This window comes from Melospiza melodia, chromosome 2, assembly GCF_035770615.1.
Source record: "Melospiza melodia melodia isolate bMelMel2 chromosome 2, bMelMel2.pri, whole genome shotgun sequence".
In the NCBI taxonomy this organism is placed as follows: Eukaryota; Metazoa; Chordata; class Aves; order Passeriformes; family Passerellidae; genus Melospiza; species Melospiza melodia.
Window position 1 is genome coordinate 7,126,757 of NC_086195.1, and position 25,310 is coordinate 7,152,066.

General features: G+C 37.8%; 1 protein-coding gene across 9 annotated transcripts in view; it reads right to left on the minus strand.

Annotated features, from left to right (window-relative positions):
* KDM6A (lysine demethylase 6A) overlaps positions 1-25,310 on the minus strand; it is a 152,120-nt gene that overhangs the window by 87,968 nt on the left and 38,842 nt on the right. For all 9 annotated transcript variants that reach the window (XM_063181710.1, XM_063181718.1, XM_063181695.1 and 6 more), the window contains exon 4: positions 18,410-18,459. In XM_063181710.1, coding sequence (XP_063037780.1) covers positions 18,410-18,459 — 50 coding nt within the window. The remainder of the gene's footprint in view (positions 1-18,409; positions 18,460-25,310) is intronic.

The following is a 25,310-nucleotide window of genomic DNA, read 5'->3' on the forward strand; positions in this document are numbered from 1 at the left end:
TTCACTTCAATAAGCATTACTATTCCTGTGTTTCACCTTAAATAAACTGCTTTTATCTCAACCCACATGGTTTTACCCTTTGTTTTTTCCCCAATTCTTCTTCCCTCCCCACTAAGGAGGAGAAAGGAGGCAGTGAGCAAGTGGCTGTGTGGTACTGAAGGTGCCATCTGGGGTTTGACCATGACAGATGTTGATCATAATCCTCTGAGCCTGGGTGAGCCAGCTTTCAATCTACCACACTGACCCCTTATCGAGTTTATATTTCATCCGTTTGTCTGTGAGCACATTACAGGAACAGTGTGGAAAGCCTTACTAAAATAAACACTTGTGGCTCTCATCTCCTCCACCAAGTTACTCACTGTGTTGCAAACAGCTATCAGGTTCATCAAGCATTATTTCTCCTTCATAAATTAATGCTGATTACTTCAGTGACTTGCCTGCCCTGAATGCGCTGGAAACAGCTTCCAGGATAATTTGCTCTTATCACCTTCACAAGGATGGAGGTGAAGCTGACTGGCCTGCAGCTCCCAGGATCTTCCTTCTTGCCATTCTTGAGGGCAGGAGTGAAATCTGCTTTACTCCAGGCCTCAGAAACCTTCCCCATCACCATGACCTTAACAGCATAATTGAAAGTGGTCTCACAGTGACAGAGATGAGCTCCCTCAGCACTCACTGACATACCTCAGCAGGTCCCATGGTATTGTAGATATTTTTTTGTTTAGATTTTCCCAAACTTGATCCACTTTTGAGAGCAAATCTTCTTGGGTCCCGATCTCCCAAATGGTCTCAAGGGCACTGAAGGTGAGTCCTACCAGTAAAGCCCAAGGTGCTAACATGAAGCACCTCCATGTTTCCCACATCCTTTGTCATTTGCCTTATTTAGCAGCAGCCCTGCATATTCTTTCATCTTCCTTTTGCTGCTGATACACTTGCAGAAGCTCTCTTGTTGCCTTTTATGTCCCTCACCAAATTCAACTCCATGTGGGCTTTGGCTTGCCTTATGCAATCCCTGAATGCTTGCTTGGATGATCTCTCTGTATTTCTCCAGAGTCATCAATCCTTGCTTCTGCCTCCTGCGTGCTTCCTTTTCATGCCTGAGTTTTGTCAGAAACATCTTGTTCATCCATGCAGGATTCCATCCCTTTTTGTCCAACTTCCCTCAAGTCAGGATGAATTGTTCTTGAGCTTGAAGAAAGTTATTATCAAAGACAAATATGGACCAAAGAAGAGAGATTCCCCCCATCAAGCTGTCCTGCAGGCACTTCCTTATTTTGCCAATATCCTTGAGGTGGGGCCCAGATATTGATCAGCACAAGCAAATTAAACACTGAGCAGGTCTTCTCATCCTCTGCTTTTCTTTGGTGATTACTGCTCTTATTTCATACTAACTAAAGGATTTAGCTTCCCTCAGTCCCATCTAGATATACTGACCTCAGAAAAACTATGAGATCTCCTCAAATGTTTTCCAAGTACAGAAACTAATGCTGGCTCATGTGTACACACAAACATTACTGGAACATCTTTTTTGGACTATGACATCTGGACAGTTCATTCAAATGTTTTATCCTCTTTCATACGGCAAGTGATCATCACCATTTACATCAATCTTCAAAATATTTTATGAAGTAGAACTACTAGCATGGAATTTTCTGTCCTTGATTGACCATTTCTCCAACCCGTTCCAGCAAAGATAGGAATCCCACTGAGTTGACAAGTTGCCCCATTATTTCCCTGTCAGTTTCTCACTGCTGGAAAATCACTAGTGTTGGAAAAGAGCCTTACTATCATTAATTACACAGCTGCTCTACCTCAGGCACTGCACAGAAAATGGGAGTGGACAAGTTGAATATACTACGGCATGAATGACTATAAAGAGATTTAAATACACACAAACAGATCAGCAAAAACTGAAGGAAAATAACCACAAAAATTAAATGACAAAACTCTCTATGGTTGTTCCCCTCAAATCTTAAACCACATTATGCTGGGCAGTAACAAAAACCCAGCTGAATCTGGAACTCTGCTTAATGGAAAAATTCAAAGGGTAATTTTTAACCAAGTCCCATAAGAATGCAGTTGCTGCTTTTATGTTGTTCTTTCCAGCTGAGTAACTCTTGAACCTGTTAGCTGCCTTCAAATGAGTTTTAGAGAAAGCAAGACTTCTCAAAGATGAAAAACTGGAGGAATGTCACTGAAAATGCCTGTTGGGTAGGAAAAAGAACCCCCAAGACAAGGCCTACTTTCAGAAAGCACATAGAGCTTAATTATTCTCTCCTCTTTGGGAAAAGACACTTAGCCCAGTAGCACAGCTTTAAATCAAGCATGTGCTTTTCCTGCTCAGAGATGCCATAGGAAACAAGATGTCATTGAGGATGCTTCACTAGGAAAACAAGAGGAATTTCAGTTTGTGTGCGCTTACGTGGGAGAGGGGAGGACAGGAGGTGTGAAAGGACAACAGACACCAGCTCGTCATTGCCCAGGCTTCATTAGCTTCAGCATAAAAACAGTTTGTTCTGTAAACTGCAAATTGAACAAAATCCCACATTTGGAACAAAATTCTGAGTATCAGCTTTAGAAAAAACCTTACTAGCTGTTTTGAATCTTGACTTTATTTTTCATTAATCAGTTACATCTGAAAATGGAAGCATTATCCAATAACACATTTTGAGGTATATATTTTATGTATTCTTACATATGTATCAAAAATTTAAACAAGAACGTGTCAATTTTTATAGGTTTGTTTCAAGAACTGGAATGCAAGATCATTGATTAACGGTTGCTAGTTAGGGATCAATCAATTATTACTGAAAATGATTGTCCAATTAAGACTGTAGTTGGTTAAGTAGTGATGGCTAATTGGTGTTCTAATTGGTGATTTGCTGTTTTATTTGTTAGAATGTACAAATACTTAAAATGGGCTACAAGAGCCAAGGCAGCAGGCCCACATGACAGGCAGCTGGGGGAGCAGACTGGATGGCCAGCAGCCAAGAGCAGAGCAAAGCAGCTGGGCAGCCCACCAACCATTCCCACAGAGCATTTCAATTCCATCAAATCACCATTTCTTAACAGAAAACGGTACCTCAGTAAATTTTCAGCCCACTCTGTGAATATATAGACTAGTGAGTTTAAGAGCCGTCAGTTTCTAAAGGCAAAACAAACCAGAAAAAATACAAACAAGCCAAATGAAGGACATTTCTTCTGCCCTCCCTATCTCTGGCTATTCTGCACTACAGCTTTTTCCTCCTCTGATCCAGAGCTCAGGTTGCTTTCCTCCCTCACTAATCCCTCTTCTTCTTACCATTGCATCACTGCTGCTGCGCCTGATTTTACTTAATTACTTCTGTCAACAGTTTAATTTCTGAAAAATTAACTCTGACAAACTGCAAATGGAAACACAATGGCTGTCCTGGACTGGGAACTGAAACATTTTTTAATCCACTAGTGTTTCTTCACTTCTGACTACCACCTCACCATCCTAGGTAAGAAACCTCTCAGAGTTGGTAGCTTTAAAATCTTTTCCTCTGGAGCAGTTTATTCTAAGCTCAGCTGACAGGCTGAAAGAGGAGAGACAAGAGGACAATAAGAGGGCAAATTAACCAACATCATCAAATGGGGATTTTCTCCTCCTCTGTTAATTCAACATCCTTTTGCAAATCTCAGAGGGCTCTTATTTTAAAGACACCTTGCTGAGTTCCACAAATTAATTTGAGGTTGTAATTGCTGCTCCTTGGTGTGACTGGACACCTCCTCAGGCTTGCAAGAGTCAGCAGAATCTCCTCTGCAAACAGTTCTTGGGTAATGCTTTGATAATTTGTCTGAAATTTCATTCTTCTGTTCTGCTTTAGAGAGGAGGATGACTGGATTTCAGAAAAATGTCACACTGAACTATACTTATCCTTTATATAAGACCATCCTTCCAGTACAGGCTTCTATATTGTTCTTAATTAAACCAAATACTGTTTGGGCTTTCAACTTCTTCCTCATACTCTACTTTTTCTGATACTAAGGCCAGTTCCCTCAAGACCATGAGTTGTGAGATGGTGGTACTTTCAAATACTACTGTTTAAATATATCAACATGCCATATGAAACTGAACTAGCTATCATAATTCTCCAAAATCTTTTTCTGTACTTTAAATCTGTACCATTCAACATTCAAAATTTATCTTCTGTTTCACAATACAAATGTTCACTTTCACTTCCAGTCATTAAAATCATTATTACTTTTCACTATTATTTTCCTCAACTTTCCCAAGATTTTTCATCTTTAACCCTTATTTTTCACAGAAGTGTATATAGGAACCGTTTCTAATGGTTCCACAGACTGTCAATTACAGAGGATTTTGTATCACTTCCCTAAATACCTCCTATACAAAACCACCATATCAGCCCCACATTTACAACTTTTCCATGACACTGTCTAATATACACCAATTTACATTCATTTTCTTAGCTCAAAAAAGGTGGGATTTTTCCTTCCCATCTTTTCTGAACATGTGATTACTATAAAGTGTAATTTGAATCTACCTTGTTATTTAGAGTAACATTTAAAAAAAATACTTTACAGCTTTTTCACACTTTCTTCTAAAGCCCAGTTGTCTATTATTAAGCAATTTCAGGACCATTTCTCAATTGAAGATATCAAAGATGAAGTAATTCACACCCACAGAAAGACAGTTCCAGGCCATGAAGAGAATGATGTGAGCAGCTTGGTAAACCTGGGATCATCACCTTGTGGTCACTTAGCACATCCCAAAATGGGAAGGCATAATCATCCAGCCTGGAAATTATCCATCTCTTAACAGTACTTTGCTTAACAAAAGAAGAAATTTGTCTCTCAAATCTACCAGAGAACAAGTGCTAACACAGGAAGATTATGGGAATTAAGGCTATCTAAGTACTGCTCTGCTAGAAAGAACTCCCAACATAAAATACAGAAAATTTACTCCTTGGGAGATAAACCACAGCCACAGAATGCCTGCTCTGATAGACAGGGAACAGGGCAGGCAGGGAGCCTAAAAAGGCCTCTTCATGATCAACATCAGGGCAAAGAAGAAAATATAAATCCATTTTCTGGAAGGTCCAATTTGTGCTTGATGTCTTCCAGAAGCATTTAGGATAAGAGGTTTTGTGTTACTTCTCTCTTTTTAACATGTTTTCAATATTACATTTGATCCTCTTCTTAAACTCAATCACATCCGCTTCAGGATGTGCTTTAGAAAGTCCAGGCCATATTTAATTGTTTAGGGTGGTAATTACTTATCTAATTCTACCATATTCTTCTTCTCAGTTTCTCTTCATAATACACCATGTCTCTCAAGCACTTTTAAACCTGTTTAATGTCTTCACTACATGTCTGGCATCCAATAAATACTTTGCAGGCCCAAAATTCAGATTCTTTTAGGTAAACAAAGAGAAATCTCAGGCTAATAATCTGTTTAAGTCCTGTCTTATTTACCTGCATTTAAGTGAAATGGGTGTTTCTCCATCAAGGATTTTGCCTTAACCTGGCTTTATGAGATCTGTGACTTTCTCAGCCACAGCCATCCCACCTTTCATCCTCTGCTTCTAGAAGTCAAATCTACCCAAGTGCCTCAGGAGAAAATCAACTTCTGGACTTAGCTGGGTTTGATAGTCCAGACCAATGAACTGTTATTCACCTCATATTTGACTGACACAACACAGACAGGACATTTTTTTCCACTAAGGACAGAGTAATCCCTTGTGGACATGGCAGATCATTTGGGACATTCTTCCCAATGATTACAAAACTGTTGACCACCACCTTTTCCCAGCCAGAACAATGAGTCACCATGGACAAATCTGTGCCTCAAGACACTGCTCCAACACCTCAGTGACTCCCTGGGTTCCAGACACGTAATAAAGTCCTAGCCCTGGCACTTGCTCCTGAGCTTCAATCACCAGAACATCTCAAACCACACACATCTCCCAGTTTGTATGCACAGGCTTTAAGACTAAGGATACACAGCCAGAATTCCAGGGGAAGATAAAAAAATCAAGGTTCAGGAGGTTAGTTAACAAGGAACACAGAAAGATGCCACAGGAATTAGGAGCTACATGTCTAGCAAAACACTAGAATTAGGAAAACCACTGAACAGAAGCATGCAAAAAAACAAATCAAAAAATATCAGTTGTGCCCCTTCAAAACCATTTTAATTTTATATGTTTTTTCCAGTCAGCACTTAATATTTATTCTCAGTTTAAGTAAGGTGCCTTCCTGTGACAGCACCCATCTGGGTTTGCCTTGACCTCACAAGTGACATTCATCATCTGTTTGCTTCATTTTGCTCTTTAATGAAAGCCCGAGTCAGGAAAAATTACCAGCAAGCAGAACCTACAGATCCTCACTCTACAAAAGTCATCATTACAGCCATGGTGATCCAGGAGAGACTCCCAAGGAATCTGTCTGACAACAATGCACAGGGAAGAAAGTTTAGGAGAGAAAAAGGCTTACATTCCTCTGAATCTCACTCATCCTGAGAGAAATGAAGTGCCTTCAAGACAAGCTTTTCTTACATGATTCAGACAGACAGAGGGCTCTGTTTGCCCAGATTTTGAGATCAAAGCCAGAATTGAGACAGGATTATAATGCTCCATTAAGAACTAGATGGATTATTTCATTTATATTACTGTATTTTTATGGATTTCAGGGGGAGAGAAGAGATCATGTACTGAAATTCTTGATTCTTGTATAGCTTCTGTTCCAGACAACATCCAATGATTGCACTTAATCAGAAAATCACCCTTCCTGTGCAAAAGGTAAAGACTCTGTCAGCAAATGGAAACACAACTACCTGTAGGTGATCCTGGAGGGAATGGACAGGCTATCACACAATTCAGAAGTAACACTGAACTTTTAAAATGCTGATGTTGCAGTTACATGTAAGGGTAACTTCATTTCCTTTTCTATCATTATTTTAAGCCTCCCCCTGGCAAGAATACCATCCTAACCTCCAGTGATTTGTGAAGATATTCAAAGGTTTCTAAAGCCAAACAAAATGTCATTGTATTTAATTGCTCTTAATGGATTTTTCTTCCCTGAAATTGTTCATCTGCTTTTTGAAACAATTTAAACCATGAGTCTGCAGCATTCTGCAAAACTAATGCAACTTTCCATACAACCAGTGATAGAAAACCTTCTAAAAGATGCAGCAGGCATGAATTTCCTACAGTAGAAAACACAGAAAATATCAGCAGGCCTTGTGTAAAGACATCCCCCCTTCTCTGCCACCTCTATGGGTTTCCATCCCTTAGCTTTAAAAATATTTCAGAATTATAATCAGCTTACCATCTTCTTTCTTTTCTAAACTGCAGATATGACTGAAACCCATTTCCCTTTCCACAGTGTTTACCAGGATTGGAATCAGATTTTCCAGCTTGTTTACAGAAAAAGTTCATAAAATTCTGATTCCATCATCAAGATACCTGGAAACAGATCTCTGTGTGACTCAAATAATCAAGAGTCCAATAGGTAAATAAATGAAATGGAACCAACTATTCCTTGGGAGGAGAGAAAAACAAGACCTGAAGTATTTTTAGAAAACATGTTAAACAGCATCAGTGTAGTTATGATGTCTGCTAATACAGCTTTTATTGCTGCTTTCTGGATGACCCTGAGAATTCTGAAGAGTCTAAATTAATGCTTTGGTAAGAAAAATACTAAGTAAAACTCAATTAAAAAAAGACTGAATGAGGAAAAAAAAAGAAAAATAGCTCCATTTATTTCAGAGCACAACCATGCTCAAACATTAATCTAAAACCATTTTGAATTTTCTGCCTTTTCTTCAAAGCATGAACTTATTTGCCTCACACAGGCTGCTCAGAGAGTCTTTAAGGAGACCCCAAGCTCTTTGTGTCCCCATCCTCCCACCTGCTGCCTTCTCCACCCATCTGCAATAGATCCACTCAACACTTCCACCACTGCTCTCCCACCCACCACACGGAAGAAGCTGAATCTGCATCCTTCCGAAAAGGAGGAAAGGATGCAAGCTCAACACTTCAATTAGGTATATGCTTGAAAGAATATTTAAAAAAACAACTGAGATGCCAGTTCCGGAGAGAGCAAATTCAAACCCACAAAATTTGCAAAATAAAGCAATTCTTTGTTTTTGAAACTCAGCAAACATTTCCTCTTTTTAAAGAATGAACCTTAAAATGTAAAAGAAGCCTTTCTGAAGAGGAGTCATTCATTAATGAGACACTGTATCATGTTATAGATCAAACAGGAATCTACAGAATAGAAATATGAAAACCAGGGTGATGGGTTTTGTTTCAACCTTTTCCATGCAAGGAAGGAGCAATCACACAGAGTACCAAGTCATTTGCCATTACTGCGGCTTCTGCAAACAACAGGCTTTTGAAAAACCATCACAAGCATTTCCAAAATAATTGTTTCTATTTAGAAAATGAGACATTTGGTCACTCAACTTTATCAACATTCAAGTATTATTCCTGCCTGCTGGAGATGCATCCCCTGTTGGAGTCAGAATGTTCTACTCAACTATGAACGCCTCTCTCCGAGCATTCCCAACTGCTGAGTTTCTCCACTGCCACACTCCAGCACATTTAATATTTCAGCATCCTCAGTCCTCATCCAAGGGGCTGAAGAAGGGAAGCATGCTATTAATCTAAATACTAGCACATTTTTGATGACCGTTTTTATTCTGCACAAAGGAAACTTCTGCAGCAGGAGAATTCCATGTGAATAAAAAGCTTTTCTGAAGAGACTTTTCCATCAATCCTGATGATACTTGTGTTATTTCCCCCCAGAGTGTTTGAGCTTCCAGACAGAGATCTCACATACAGAGGGACAAGAGGAACATTCCTGCTGAATTTCCAGGGTGAAGTCCCCATTAGAAAACATAATGAACACTGTCTGGAAACAAAAGGCATTTCCAGGATGAGGGGACAGCGTTCCCTCACAGGTTCTGTCTTGCCTCCTCTTCCTCCGGACCCCAGGAAATTTTTCCCCACAACACATTATTTCCTCTTTAACACTTTCAATATATTAGATATTTCAAATTTCTGAGTTCTTATAAATCCATTGATTAAAAGGGGATGAGTAGCTTAATGAATGAATGCACAGCAAAAAACAATCAGAACTGCAGACGTTGAAATAATCTTTCTTCTAATTTAGGGCAAATGCAAGATATTCCTAAACACAGAGTAACATGAGTGCTCCCTAAAAACATCTAAAGCTTGTTGGGACCCAAACAGGAGCATGTGAATTACATGCAGAGGGGGATTCCTTTGTTTTGTGTGATGACAGTTAATAAAAAGAGACATTTAAAAAAGCTAATTAATCAAATTAATTATGAGCTCAAAGACAACATGTCAAAATTTATTAAATTCGCCAGTCATAGTCTTTTAAGATTTTACACCTTGTCCTGATACCTTTCAAGGAGAGGGAAGACATCCTCTTGTCTTAATTTCATTACACAACTCACCTAGTAAGAGTTCTTTATTAGATCCTTGTACAATTCTCCTGTACACAAAACTGGACATGCTGCATTATTTGTCTGTATTAACAATTGCCATATTTTGATGGAACTATCTAAGAATTCTGTGTTTTAGCTGCAAGAGGGACAGAATTTCAGACACACACATACCCACATCTCCCCCACAATGCACAAAACCCCAATCTATGACTCTTAAGAATCATTATTCCTTAAGAAATACCTGGATGAACATATGTTCTTTTCTAAACAAGAAATCAGCTGTGCTTTCCTCTAATTAAACAGCATGAAATAACAACACATTTCCTTCTTAATCTTTCTTGCTGGCATTAATTTAACAACATGTTTTATAAAAAAGAAAAAGATAGTTCTTTCAACTTGTCTGCTTTACTGACTTTCAAAAAATTACATTTATTTTTAGCATGCAACATTAAAATGTTTTTCTCTTAAACCCAAATACAGTTATTAATTTGCTCTATTTTTTGTGCATTTACAACCAAGTGTTATTGGCAACACAATCTCATTACCTTTCCAGCATTCCAGCATTTCCCTTATTTATTAATAAATTTCTCTGAAGTATTTTGAAGGCATACCTTCTACCATTAAGAGACAGAATCCCAATCTGGATAAACACAGTTTAGATTTAAAAATCCCAATTTTTCACGTCACAGATTAATCATGCTAACTGATCACAGCTATGGGATTGCTGACATAACCCCATTTACAGTGTTACCAAAGCTACCAAGCACTTCAATAGAGAAAAGAGATTACAAGGTGCACAAATCACAAATTTAGCCCTTCATTTAGTCTTCATACTCCAAATTTCTCTTGGGTCTTCATCTTTTAACAACTTCTCTGTCTTTTCCAATATCTTCTAAAATGCAATTTCCATCCACCCTGACATAGTAAAGGGACAAGCTCATGATCTAAATGTATCAATAATCTTTAAAAATCTGTTACTGTGATGATGCTGTATGTGCTGCATTTCATTTTCCCACTTTTTGTTAGGCCAGTATATCACAGGATTAAAGTGAAGTTTTCACCAGAACTACTCTCATGCACTGCACCCCCAAAACCTAATTATTATGGAAAATATTCTCTCTTCTATTTCCCATCAGCATTTCAGTAAAGACTTTGTGCATTTGCTACATCCTTTATTACTGTAAACCCCTTTATTTTGTGGCAGTAAATTGTTATCACTATCTGCAGTAAGAGCTACACACATAAAAAATCTTTGTTATTTAATTACTGAGAGTGGAGTCTTGGTCATCTTAAGTCACTTCTCCCCTTGCCAGGGGATCTCCAGCAAGGTCAGGGCACAAAGCTCAGTCTTACCAGCTGAAGTCCTGTTACTTTTGTTCCACTCTAAACATCCCTAATTTTTATTATCTGTTTATTTAATTCCCTGAGTGATCCTCAGTGCTTCACACTCTACTTTCTTACTCCTTCCTCAAAACTGAGGCCATCCAGGCTCTTTGGTGGAAAATTATACAGGGCTCTTCCTCACCTGAATGCTTAAACATCTTCCTTGAATTTTTCTTTTTTAATTTGTAATCTCTCCCAGTGTGCCTGGTGAATTTACAACACAGAGGTCATGGTTAGGGAAAAAGCTGGCAACAGTCTCAGTTCAGATCTCTCACAATCCATTCTGGTATTATTCTATATATACCTTCCTCCCTTCTCCCCATATGCTGTTACCCCTAAAGTTTGAGTTTTCTTTTCTCATTTTCTTTCATTCTAATGCTCAGCAAAGCCAGAATTTTCCTTCCCCCACATCCTGCCATTCTTCCTTCTTGACACATTTTCCTCTTCCTCATATTATTTGTTCAATCTCACTTGGCCTTACAGATTTTTCTCTCCTCAACCTTCCCCCTCCTTTTTTCTTTTTATGGACACAATCACTTCCCATCCTGCATTATCACACAGTATCAGACTCAGACTATTCCCAGACTGCTTTCCCCAACAGTCTCCTGGAAAATGCTTATCCCCATTAAATCCCATAAAAATGCTTTTTATCTCCATTATGTTGATCTACTCTCATCAGCATCTAAAAACCAGGACAAAATTACCTCTGTTTTTCATTTTCTTTTCCATAACACAAAGTCATCATGCTTGTCTCTCTCTGTCTACAGCAGAAGTCTTGAGAGTATTATTTTTCAGTTGTATTTTATACCTTCTCAGAACATAACCAGAATGTCTTCATCAAGATCCTTCAAGTGAAAGGACCGAAATCCAAAAACCTGTTTTAGTGAAAAGTGAGGGGTGGTGCAGAATCCCATGTGCTTCACTGACAACCATTATATTGTCAGGCAGAATTAAAGAGCATATAGAAGGTATTATTAATATCTCCATGCTTCACAGAGACACTGAACATTTATTTAATTCCTGATGTTATTTTTCACTTTCTGAATCTCTATTTCCTCTTTCTATTTATTCTATTCCTACCCTGTCATTTTGACTTGCAAATACATCCTGAATTGCAGGTTTTTCATGTACCCATGTGTAGGTCACTGCTGTATCTGCCAGTCCCTTTTGCAGTGTCTGCATCTCAGCAAACTTCAGCTTCACTGAGAATTTTTGAAATTTGCTTTTCTGATCAGTTTTCCCCAACATTTCTCTGATTAAACATCTTCTGATCAAACAGATTGTTTGTTTTTGCTTTTTGTGTAGGTATCTTGTGTTGCTATGGGGCAATAATTTATATTAAAGCCTTTTTGTGTAATTGTAAGATGTTCTCTGAGGACCCTTAAGGGGAAATTTATCTCTTTATACAGAATCACGTTTTCTTTAAAATAAAAGTTTCAAAAACCTAAGAGCTTGAATAAAAAGCAGTGTTAACAAATCACCCTACCTCTCCAACTTTGTTCCAGCAATTTCTACTGATCCTATACAACTGCATTGTTTCAATTAATCCAAGCATTTATATCTAATTAAAAAATAATGAAATTTTTGATGAATTCTGTTTAAAAAACTACTTGGTTTTTTGAGTTTACTGCAGAAATAAAACAGTTGTGAGTCAATGAAGTGGAAAATTGCTGTCTTCTAAAGGATCTCCAAGGTGCAAAATGTTCTCTTATTTGCTGTTATCAGTATGTCTAGTAATTGCTTTTTGTCCAACTGTTTATAAAGGAAGAAACAGACTTACAGTCTGGAGAAAAAGAACTTCAAAACAGACAAAATTAAAGAATCATGTTTTTTAAATTATTTTCCTATTTTATAGCATTAAGGAAGCATACAAAAAAAAGTCATTTCACCAAACAAAATGGAAAAAAGTAGAGGAATGAAAAAAAAGCTGCATAAAACAATTAAAACAAGCAACAGGTCACACTTAAAAACTAACACCCATGGTCTTTAGTTACTTTAGCTCTTTGGAACAAAAAAAGCCTTTCTACTAATTACAAGGGTTTTAGCCATAAGCTTGAGAAATTTCTACATAGCTCTAATTATAGAACAGCATTTTAAAATACTACCTGGCACTCAAATACACTTCAGCTCAGCACAAAAAGGAGTGTTATAAAATTGCTTTCTGCAACAAACTAACAACAGAACAGACTGAGATCATATCCCTCTTCCATGATTAGCACCCACATACACAACTGAATTTTCCTTTGGCATTTGGCTTTCTGAAGAGAATTCAGGTCGGGGGATTTTGGTTTGGGTTTTTTTGTTTGTTTTTCTGGTTTGGTTTTTAGAAGTTTTTTCCTCTGTACAGTTTTGGATTCTTCTCTGTTTTATAAAGATTACCTGAGAAAAGTGAGGGGATATTCTCACATTTGTATATACATAGACATATATATAGACATATATTTTATTTTCAAGAATAATTTAAGAAATAAATATGATAAAAGGTAAAAATTTAGACAGTCATTTATTCTACTCTCAGTAAACATAGATGGGGGAGTACCAAACAGGGGCTTTCCAGAACTAAACTCACACCTCTCACCTTGCTGCAAAATTAGGGGATTTACTTCCCCCTCTTCAATTTCTCTATTTTTTTCTTAACACAACCATTTAATATTCTACTGTATAGCCTTGCAACTGTAAATTCAGTTTGTACCACATTTGCATTTGTAACACAGAATTAGGTCTTTGAAAACCCTTCCTGGGGTTTACCAAACCTCTTTGATGTTTTCACCTTGTCCACACAAATGAAATCTTTATTAAAGAGAAGGGTGATTAAGGCCATTTTCATAAAATGATAACAAGTTCCTGACAGATTTACTTTCCTTCTAGGCAACTTTCCAACAAAAGTCAACAGCTAACAAGAATTCTATATCTGAATTCATGTTGGAGGATGTAACTCACTAATTAAGTGTTCCTTAAACATTTCAAGGAACAGTCAGACTTCCTGACTGATCCACTCCAAGCACTGCTTGATAAAGAGACACTACACTTGAGTGCAGCTGAAGAAATTGAGGTCTCTTTTCTTTCTCAGGCACCCTCAATCCAAGGTCTAGCATCCTATAACAAAGTAAAGCCAACCTTGAAAAAGAACTAAGTCATTTTCACAGTAACGTCCAACATTTTAAGATGCATTTCTAAATTCTGTGCCTTGTCAATCCTTCAATTTATTCACATGTGAATAGAAATGTTCAAGTACCTGCATACTCTGTTATTCTGATAAAACACACTTTTTTCTTAAAAATACTTAAACCAGCAGGATTTACTTAATACTTAAACCAGGCTAGACTTTGATGAATTAACACAGAAGAATGGACTTCAGCAGTGCTGTTGCCATGTTCCTCATAACTTGTCCACAATCCCCTGAATTTAAGTGTCTAGAAATCTTCACATTCATTCCCCAAGCACAGAGATGTCCCTAATAGACATTCAAACACTTCAGCATAAAGGAATTTTCTGCTCCCTAACACAGCTGTACCAAAAGGTTTTTATTTATTCAAACTGTGCTGCTACAACTGCAGGCACACAATTCCTAACTGATAATTTGTGAACACTCACCTACCTACAAATGTCACAAATCTTTAATCAAGATTATCAAACCAGACAAGGGCTGCAGCAGCAGTGCCATGCCTAAGCAGAGAACTAATCTGAATACTGGATAACCAGGGTCCTCTCTCAGCAACTCTCCCAGGAATCATTTTAGTGAGCACTGACACTCTTGAAGCCCCAAATCTGTGGAAAAGAGTTTTTGGGTCTCTCCTGCCCTGGTCAACCATGTCAGTGCAACAGACCCAGATGTTTTATACACTTACACTAATTCACTCATGCAATGGAGTTCCTCCAGGACAGCCCTATCAAAACTCAGGTATTACATAAAAGAGTTCAGCATGATCAAGTCCATTATAATACAACCACAAGATGATTAAAATAACTTCCTACAGGTGCCAGATATCTGCCATCATGTTTGGATAAAATCAGGAATATCTTACTCCTTGCTGAGCTTCTAATCCTGCCTCCTCAGAATATGTCAAAACTGATAATCATGGCAGACATTTCCACTTGATATCTTTATTTTCCCAGGAGCATCAACATGTACAAGTTGCAGTTCTAGCTGTTGTCTCCCTCTCCTGAACTGCCCTTTGTATCTGTTCATCCCCCACAGTCCTCCTCACCTCCCCCAACACGTTGACACAGGGGAGTTTTAAAAGGAAATCAGAATGAAGTACATTGCACAGAAGGGGAGATTTATTTTAGCTTTTTAGCATAGGCACATAAGAAACATTGAGAGAACTACTTGAATGCAAGAATGAAAGTCAGATTGGCTTTTATGCAAGTTGAGATATTTCAAGTCAAATAATTTCAAGTCGATTTTTTTTAAATGCTGAGTTGAGGTAGCAAAGTGCTTTTGTAGTCAAAAATTGCAGAAATTTTCCAGGATATTTTACACTGATCTGTGAGCACCCAAAGATTACAGCAAAAAATGGTCTACTTAGAAATATGTGGCACAGTGCAACACAACACCTTCAAAACTATCCATACAAATAGTTCTTTGAAAGGAAATAATATCTCATCAGCACAGAGGGAGTATTGATCTGCTAAATGGCAAAATACAGCATCTTCCTAACCTTTCACCTTCATCCTGTCACTAGAGTATATATCCAGAATATATTTTATAAAGTGTTTTTTCCTTTTCTTTTTGTTCCACACGATCAACACAACGCTTACTGTAATAGCAACAAAACAACCCATGCATCAAATTCTGACAGAAAACAACCTGGTTGTTTCAGATAGACCATCAGAAAAATCTATGAAAATTCAGACCATCAAAAAAAATCTATGGGGGAACAAAAAAATTTAAAATGCCTTTTTCATTAAAGGAAATACAGACTGCATATCATGAAATGAACAATGCATGAAAATAACACTTAATAACCAACCCCATGAAACTCTAAAAATCTGAAGTAGCACAGAGCAAAAATACTTTATAAAAGGAGGCCAAACTACACCCAAAGCAATCTGAAAACTCTCACAATTCTTCTGTAAGTTCCCTCTTTAAAAAAACAGAGCACATAGAGGACACTTATTTCAACCACCTAAATTTGCACTGCACGACAGACAAAATGTAATTTCAGATAAAATGCCCAAGTTTATAAGGCTGCTCCTGTCTGACTTCAGCCCTGCCTTATGTAATAACCTTCATGTGATTCAGCACTCTCCAGCTTCCCAGACCTCTCCAGGCAGCTCCCTCACAGCTCACAAATACCACCCTGCCTTCACACCCTTCTCTCTCTTCCTTCCTTTACTATCACAAATTCCAACAACTTCACTGATGACATCCATCCCTGTAAAAACTAAAAAAAAGAAGAAAAAAAAAACTTTTTAAAAATTCCACAACACTAAAATAAGGAAATTTGACTGAATTTTTTGCCATCTGTATCTCTTTGAGGAAAAAAAGTCACAAAGTAGAACAAACCAGCATAGAAGTGTGCCCAAAAATACACCATAAACTTGCTATTCCTGACTAAATGGTTTCTCACAGATACAGGGCATTAAGGATGACAAGAAACAATAAATTCTCTCTCTCTCTTTCTCTAGACCCAATCCAGGCAGCTTCCCACTGCCAACTCCAGAATAGTCTCATCATCCATTAACAAGATGAAATATGATCCACCTGTGATTTTTACCACTTTCAGTAAAAAAGTTATTAGTTGAGAAATAGTTTTGGACTTTTTCAGGCTCTTTTTCATGAATATCAAAATTAACAAAATCTCCCAAGATTATAGGAAAAGAACCACTTGGAGCTACACATTTCTAAGTAAGCTCACAATTAGATCCTTCCCAGAAGAGTCTAAGAAAAGAAGAAAAATTACTGGTTTTTGGTTTCTTCTTCTTGGGTTGGATTTTTAATTTGCAGATCTCAAAATATTCTTTTGTCAACTGCAAGCAATGCTCTCATGCTTGCAACTGGAATTGTTCAAACTGATCCCTGAATGGTAAAATTCTGGAGATATATACAAGAAAAAGGTGTCTTAAAATATCACACATTGTATACAAACAGAAAATTTATTGCCATCAATTGAGATGAAACTGCAAAACAGTCAGTTTACATTTTTTTAAGTGCAGGTAATATTCTGAGCCACTGTGAAAACAACCTACACCTATAAAAATACATATAATTATTCACATTCCACCCTGAACTCTGAAAATGCAGGGAACAAACTTAGTAATCACCTACCACTTATTTTAATAATGAGCCATTGGAATAAAAACCAGAAAAGATAATTCCAGTCATAAACTATTCTGACATGATTAACGTGAAAGAGTAAAAACAACAGAAACCATTACAATTGATTTTTAATTAATTGATTGATTTCAAGACTTACTTACAGCAATCTTTAAAGCAGCTCTCCAAGAACAAGTAAGAAGAACAGAATAATGTTTTTATTGTTGTAATTTTAAAAGTGCAGGGGTTACTTCTGGAAAAACTTCCTTCAAGTCCAAAATGGTTCACTGAAATATGGAACTTGCACAACTCCTGTTTGAGTTTTACAAGACAATACCAAAAATTTCCCTAGCATCCTCCAACTGGAGCTCTCTTTTTTATCTTCTATAAAACACTTGTTGCAGTTCACTTTTCCACCCTTAATTTACCCTGCCTTTCTCCCCATCCTGTGCCAAATGGGAGAAGCTACCACAGTGTTTTTCAGAGCATTGTTACAGTCCCTGTAAATGCAAAGAACACAAAAATGTTTCTCTAATACCATCTCTGTGTGGTACCAAGAGCTCTTCATGAGCCCTCCCTATCTGATAGATGCATTTATCCACATTTCTAAGGAAAACAGCTGCTCAAGACCACACAAATATCTAATGTGTTCCATGCTTTGCTGCACTTCTTTCTCAACCAGGAGCTCCAAACTATTTCATGTGACAATACACCAATGCTGACAACTTCTGACAATGCCATTGCAAGAATTTTTTCAATTTTATTCATCTGAAGTCATGATACCTCTACTTACAGACACAATACCTCTACTTACAGAAAAGACAGCTACACCAACAGGATCTGCTCCTGTCTGACGTAAAAGTGTTACTTAAAATACTGAAAAGGACTTGAAAGAATTTGGTGGCTGTGGAAACAAAAAGCAACCTGAGAACATTTTTCCTACTCCCAGTCCAATGCCTGCACAGCAGCTTTCAAGTGGCTCTGCTGCTCTCCATACACACATCCAAGTATCTGTGCTACATAAAAACACAAACCTGAAATAATGGATAATGATGGCAACAAAAAATATTTAAAACCTGTCAGCTTAACTGAGCTGCCTTTTCAATACATGACTTAAAGATATATTTATACTGACATTTATAATGAATTGCACATACATGTGAACATTTACATTAAGACTCAATTAATGTGGCAAAAAGTCATTGTAGGTAGATAACCCAAACTTATATTGAGCAGAATCTACTTCAAAAAATTGAACATTTACAGTAACACATTTTAAAATTAATGAAAAAAAAAGAGCATATACAGACCTTCCAGTAGTCAGATTGTAAACTGTAGTACCTCTGGTATGCAGATAATGCTGTAGGGAAGAAAAATGAATGTTCAATTTGTTTTGTTTCATTTTCTTTGAAGAAAAAGATAAAAATCCTTAAGAGTCAGAATACACAACATTAAAATGATAAATGGTTTAATAAAAGTAACACTGCCATGGTAAGTACACTGTTGTGGGCAATGCATTCCTTAAGATTATAATTTTGTTTTATGAAATGTCAACGCAGAAGTATATTTATTATTAATCTTACTAATGTAAATCAAGCAATATTTTAAAGAAAACCTATAACAAAGAAATAATTTGAAATTTTGGGATTTTCATCCCGGACAAAGCTGTTCTAAGATTTAAAAATTTAATCATGTAGCTCATTTACCACGCTCCCTGATGCCCTGTAATTTCTGAAGAACTGGTGAGGAGGGACATACAAAGAGAAATCAATTTCACATGGCCCTTCATTCTGAGAAACAAAAGCAAGCAGAAAAAAGAATAAAAGCTTACATTTTATTCCACAGCCATGGCCAAGACTAACCTGGAAATCAGTGCTAAGAACAGCTCTGTTCAACAGAATATTAGTTCTACTTAGCAACCAATTTCACCAATCACCACTCCTGCATCCCTCTTCCTCACTAAAGGAAAAATTCTGGTTGATTCATCTTGCCTTGGGCTAACAGGCCACTCGAACACCAACAGGCTCTGCTTTTTTCTAAGAAAAAAGCAACACTAGGAACCTCAAAAACGAAGCATTTATGTAAAGATTCACTACAGCAACACCAAGATACTGATTTTTCAAGTGTTTGCTCCCTAAGATTTAAGAATGGAAAATACACAATGTGTGGAAACCAAACAACCAAAGAAGACAACTGCAGCTTTGGAAAACCATAAGCACTAAACAGATTAGGACACAAGAACACAAATGTGTACTTTAGGGGCAGCTTCATTTCCTGCAAGCACCATGGATAAATCATGCCCACAAATGTTATCACCCTTCAATACCTGTCTTGCACATTCATTTTTGTAACTTGACCAAAGTTCCTGTGCTTAAGTGAAATAAGAACATACACATGATGGTAAAGACACAGAACCTCTGCACTCCTCTGACTATGGAGACTCACAGCCTTTATCTGTAAACAGACACACACTGATCCATGCCCATGAGGTGCCCCTCTCCACCAAAACACTTGTGAGACCAATTTCTAATTTTAATGTTCTAAATTGTGGTTTATTCAGATGCCCAGACTAGAAAAATGAACTTAGAAGAACACTCATTGACCACACATTATTAATATGCAATGTATTTAAAATGATGTAACTCAGACAAACAAAATCACTTAAAAATCTAATCTAAGTCTTTCACTATTTAAGAACATAATTCCTCCTCCAACAACCCTCCCCCAAAAAAACCTGGTACAAACTGAAGAACATTACTTCAGTCTAACAATATAAAACTAAGCATCTTTTAGTTACATTCTGTAATTATGTTTTAAAGTATTTTCACCCTAAGATGAAAAAACATCCTACTCCCCCCAAAAAGTCCTTCTAGATTCAACTTCTCCCAGATATCATTTACAAGTTTTCAACAAAAAGGAATCATTATCTTCTTAACATGGTCATGACTTTGCTTTCCCCAACAGGAACATGCACATGCACTGTGAAAGAGTTTTGTAATGCATCACAACACAAATAAAATGAGGGTTTTTTTCTTTTACTCAAGCAGTATCTATCCCAATTTTAAGGGTTAAAGTATATTTCAAATACTCAGGTCAACAGGACCATATTATGCAAGATTCAAGAAACTGAGAACTTCTTGTAAACTTTTTTTTTTTAAAGCAACTACTGCAGTCAACTATACAGAGGATATGGATAAAAAGATGAAAAGAACATCAAATAGAATGCTAAGGATTTACACTGGAAAAATAAAAGGGAGAACATTTTCACCACAGCTGTTAAAAAATATAAGAAATAACACATGAGCATATCCATTAAAAAGGAGAGGTGGAATATGCCTACCTACAGCAGTTAAGGCACTGCTAGTAAGTTTATAAAATGTCAACAGTATTAAAAAACTACATAAATAAACAGAATACCTTAAAGAGAAAGAATAGGAAAAAAGAAAGCAAGAAGAAATTTGCTTTGAAAAATCCTAACACCTCCATTTAACATGGAGGGAAGTTATTACAGAAAGAAGTCTTTCGCTCCATGACATTCCAAGAAAAAGGAAGTTTGGCCGTGATTTTCTTTTCTAACTCTTCCATTCTTCAATAAAGTTCAGCCACTTCCCACAGGAACAGCTGAAGTGATCATTTAATGTGCCAAGCTCAGTTACAATTAAAAACAAGCACATGGGAAGCGTGGACTGCTGAAAGCTATTTATATTTACATGATGAGAAGATGAGGCCTCCATTCTAAGGAGCCACGTTTCTCCTCCAGAGGGACAAAGAGGACACTTCAGTTCTCCTCAGTGTCTCAAGTGCCCAATCCTCCTGGGGGCTTCAGAGCCACCCAGGGATCCATCCTGTTCCAGGCTAACAGCATTCCCTTGCTACTTCTTGCACGTGAAATGCTGAAATTCTCCAAGTTCTTCTAAACAAGGATGAATCATGGAGGGTTCCATTGAGCCAGAGCTAAATGTCCCTTTCCTCCTCAGGGAAGTCAGACAACTAACAAGTGTCACTGTGTATAATTTCAGTATTATCAAGCGCTCAACTTACAGTGAGTTACCTCTAAAATTGGATTTCAGCCCCTTTTACAACTACATTAAATATCTGTTCCATGTGCACTCAAGTTCTGCTGAAAAGGATTAAAGGAACAGAAAAACAGGAAAAAAAAGGATTCAAGAAAATGTTCTTTTTGACAGAGCCACATGAAATATTCCCAATCAAGCATAACACTAAGAAGAATCTTGCATATGAGATGCCAGAAATCAAATTATGAAAGCAAGATTTTTGAAAAACTGAACCAACCTAGATATAAAGGAAAACGTGAACCATAAATTTTGAACCCTATAATATTTCAAAATCCCTGAGTGAGTCACCAATAAGCATATATTTATTCTAAATTTTATGGTGTAGAAATTAGTACCTTATCTAAAACCTGTACTGTGGAACTAAAGCAACTACTCCCTTAAATTAGGTTTGTATCTACAAGAAGTAAGTGCAAATCCCTCAAAATACAAACTTTATTCTAAAATAAGAAAAAAAAAAAAGAGCAACTGAATCTGCAGAGCCACAAGAATTTTACACAAGTCCCTATCTGTAACAGAGGGTGTGCTTTATCTGTGTTATGATTCTGACTGTAGGATGATATTCCCTGGTTTATTCAAAAGCAAAAAAATCCCAGTTACTTGGTCCATGCAGCACATTAGTAGCATTAAAAAAAACCAAAAAACCCCAAAAAAACCCAAGAACAAAAATGAACAACTAAAAAATCCTAACACTAAAGGCTGAAATATCATTTTGCACCTTTACTTTTCATCCAAGATTGGTCATTCCAAAGTGAGACAATTTTTGTCACAAAAAGATTCTATCAACTACTGCCCCTCTTTCAACACAGGGTCAACTCTCATTTTTACACATTTAAGTGAATTATCCCATTTCAGTTATGGTGTCTGTCTTAAACATTATAAAATGAGTGCTTTGAAATCACTCTTAGGCACAGCAGGATTCTGCAGACAATCTTTTGATTAGGAACTTACTATTGAGCTTTTTCAATTTAAAACTTTGCCACTGAAACTCTTACACACATGGAATTGTATAAAGACAATAAAGGACATAAAAACTTCTTTTTCCCTGCATGTGAAACACACACAAACATCCAGAAAATGCATGTCTGGACTCAAAGAACAGGACAGAATATCAACAGCAGGACAATCAAGGCCTCTTGCTTCATCCTCAACTACTTTTTGTAGTCAACCACAGAAAGCTTTTCAAAGCACAGAACTGACAGACCACATTCAGACACCCAAAACAATACTCAACAATTACTAAAAGAAGTGTTCAGTTACCTGTCTCCCTCCTTCTGTCCTTTATTTAATTTCTTTATCAGCTGATGCTATGCTATGAACACCTCTCTCCAGAACCTGGCCATGTATATTATTTTTCTAAGTTAATCCTTGTGATCATGTTCCTGAAACCCTGTGAGTGGCAGATCCAGCATTTACCATCCTCCCCAGAGGAGGGGACATTCACACCCCAGAGCTATGCACAGCTTTTCAAGTCCATCACCACCAGCTATCCAGCTTGAAGAAAATAAAATGTTTACCTGAAACAGCTCTGAACAGCAAAACACCACCTTTCTAAAAGAACTGCAACCACTGAACAGTGAGAATCCTCCCGAGCTCAGGCTCTCTTCAGAATCTGTCTGTAAACCTCGGGCACCAGCTGACCCTCATGAGTTCACACTCTGGGAGTTCACTGCTTTCCTCTTACAGCTTTTCAGTCATTCAGAACTACCCCCTTTGCAATATGTATGGTTACTTCAATCCTGACAGACTTTATTATGTACCCCCTAAGTTTGCCTTCCTCTCCTACTATGACAGGACCAAGGTCCACGTCAGAAGCAGGACATGGATAACACTTGTTCCTTATTCCTCCCTGTTTAAAATTCCTTGGTATCATGCAGAGAATAAAAAATAAATTTGACTTAATTACCACTTATGTGGTTTCAGGATTTTTCTTTCCATCTACTTAATTTCATAGGATGTTGACAAAACTTAGTTTCAGTAGCAAGATAAGACAATCTCTCTTTGTATCCAGAATCTACACACTTGACCTAAACAAACAAGGAAGGTGACAGTGGGGAGGAAAAACGTCTAGACTGAGTGACAACCACCCACCTGTCACCTCTAGCACATTTCATCATAAATCATGCAGTCAGAGCATGGCTTTTATGATCTGCTCTAATAAATCCACTTTATGACACCTTAAAACTTAAGAGGCCTTCAAAGTGATACAAACATGGAGCAGTTGGAGTGTTTTAGTGCTTGAGTAAGAAGAAAGTGAACTACATACTAACACCATCTAGTGGCACCTTGCAAGGCTAAATGTGACTAACACAAATTTTTGGCTTACTGAACTTAGAAACAGCAAGCTTTAATTTAACTACATACCCTGAAAAGAGAACTTTAATCCAAACCAAAGTTCTGTATAAAATCTGTGTAAAACAGTATGAGTTTTCTTAAACACAATTATTTTTAATTTAATTTTTAAACAAGCACTAATATTTCGTAGTGCTTATCTGATGTAAAACTAATAGTAAAATAGAAAATCAGCTGAAGAACTGCACAAGGGAAGCTTGGAAAAAGCACATCTCTTGATTTAAATCTGACTGCTTCAAGGAAAAATATAAATCTTCATTAAACACCTAAGAGATACATGCAGGCTGCAGAAAAAGCTTACACCTAGTGCAGGTTTTACCCACCAAGGTGTTTAAACCAGCAATGTGAAAACTGCTCTGCCATAAAACTGAAGACATCAAAAGGTGAGAAAATCCTAAGGCTGAGCCAATAGCATTGACTTTGCTGGATAAACACTGGCTGGATGGCCAGGCTGAGAGAGTGGTGGGAAATGGAATTACATCCAGCTGGTCACCAGGTGTGCTCCCCAGGGCTCAGTGTGGGGTCACTCCTGCTTGGCATCTTCATCAACAGCCTGGACAAGGGGATCCAGGGCTGAGCTTCAACCAGGCCAAGGGCTGGGTCCTGCACTTGGCTCACAACAACCCCCCAGGCTGGGGGAAGAAGGGCTGGACAGTGATGGGTGGGAAAGGAGAGGTGGTCACCAGCTGGATGAACACGAGCCAGAGGGCCAAGGAGGCCAAGGGCACCTGGCCTGTGCCACCAAGTGTGGCCAGCAGGACCAGGGCAGTGACTGTCCCCTGTGCTGGGCACTGGTGAGGCCACACCTCCAATCCTGAGTCCAGTCTGAGGCCCCTCAGGACAAGCAGGACATTGAGGGGCTGGAGCATGTCCAGACATAGACAATGGAGCTGGGGAAGGGTCTGGAGAACAAACCTGATGAGGAGCAGCTGAGGGAGCTGGGGGTGTTGGGAACAAAAGGTGCTCAGGGAACTCATTGCCTTCTACAAAGTACCTGCAAGGCGGCTGGAGAGGTGAGGAGTCAACTGGCTCTGCTTCCAAGCAGCAAGCCTTGACAGGACAAACAAAGTGGCCTCAATTTGTACCAGGAGGGATACAGACTGGCTATTTAGAAAATTTTCTTTATGAGAGGATTGTCAGACATTGGCACAGGCTGCCCAGGGAAGTGGTGGAGTCACCATGCCTGGAGCTATTTAAAGGACAATGTTAAAGCTATTTAAAAGGACATGCTTCAGTGGTGGCCTTGGCAGTGCTGAGTTAATGGCAGGACCAGGTTATCTTAAGAGGTCTTTTCTAACTTCCATGATTCTATAATTCTGTAATAACCCAAAAAATGTGGAAGTGAGAGCAGCAAAATGCCACTCAGGTCTTTTGTTTTAAGGCCTCAGGCAGATGCTGCTCTCTGTTTCCTCCAGAGATTTGTACTGAAAGTACCAAAGAGACAATCAAAGAAGCCTAAAGCATGTCTTCCTTTTAACACAGAATGAAGGCTGACACACAAAAGCAATACAAGCATAGATTTAAGACAGAAAAAATCATCAAATAGTCCTCTAAGAAATTTTATTAACAGCTCCACATCCCCATCTGTAATGCAGCAGCAAAGTGATGTGAAGACCACTGTCCCATCAAGTATTAAATGTGAAAGGTATACAAGTTTGACAAGAAATTTACAATTACAGAAATCCTTTAAAGCTTGAACTCTGTAAAAAGTCTTAAAATACTGAGAACCAGTGAAGAAACCCTATGGATTTTTATCAAGCTTAAAAATATTCCAAGAGTGCATTAC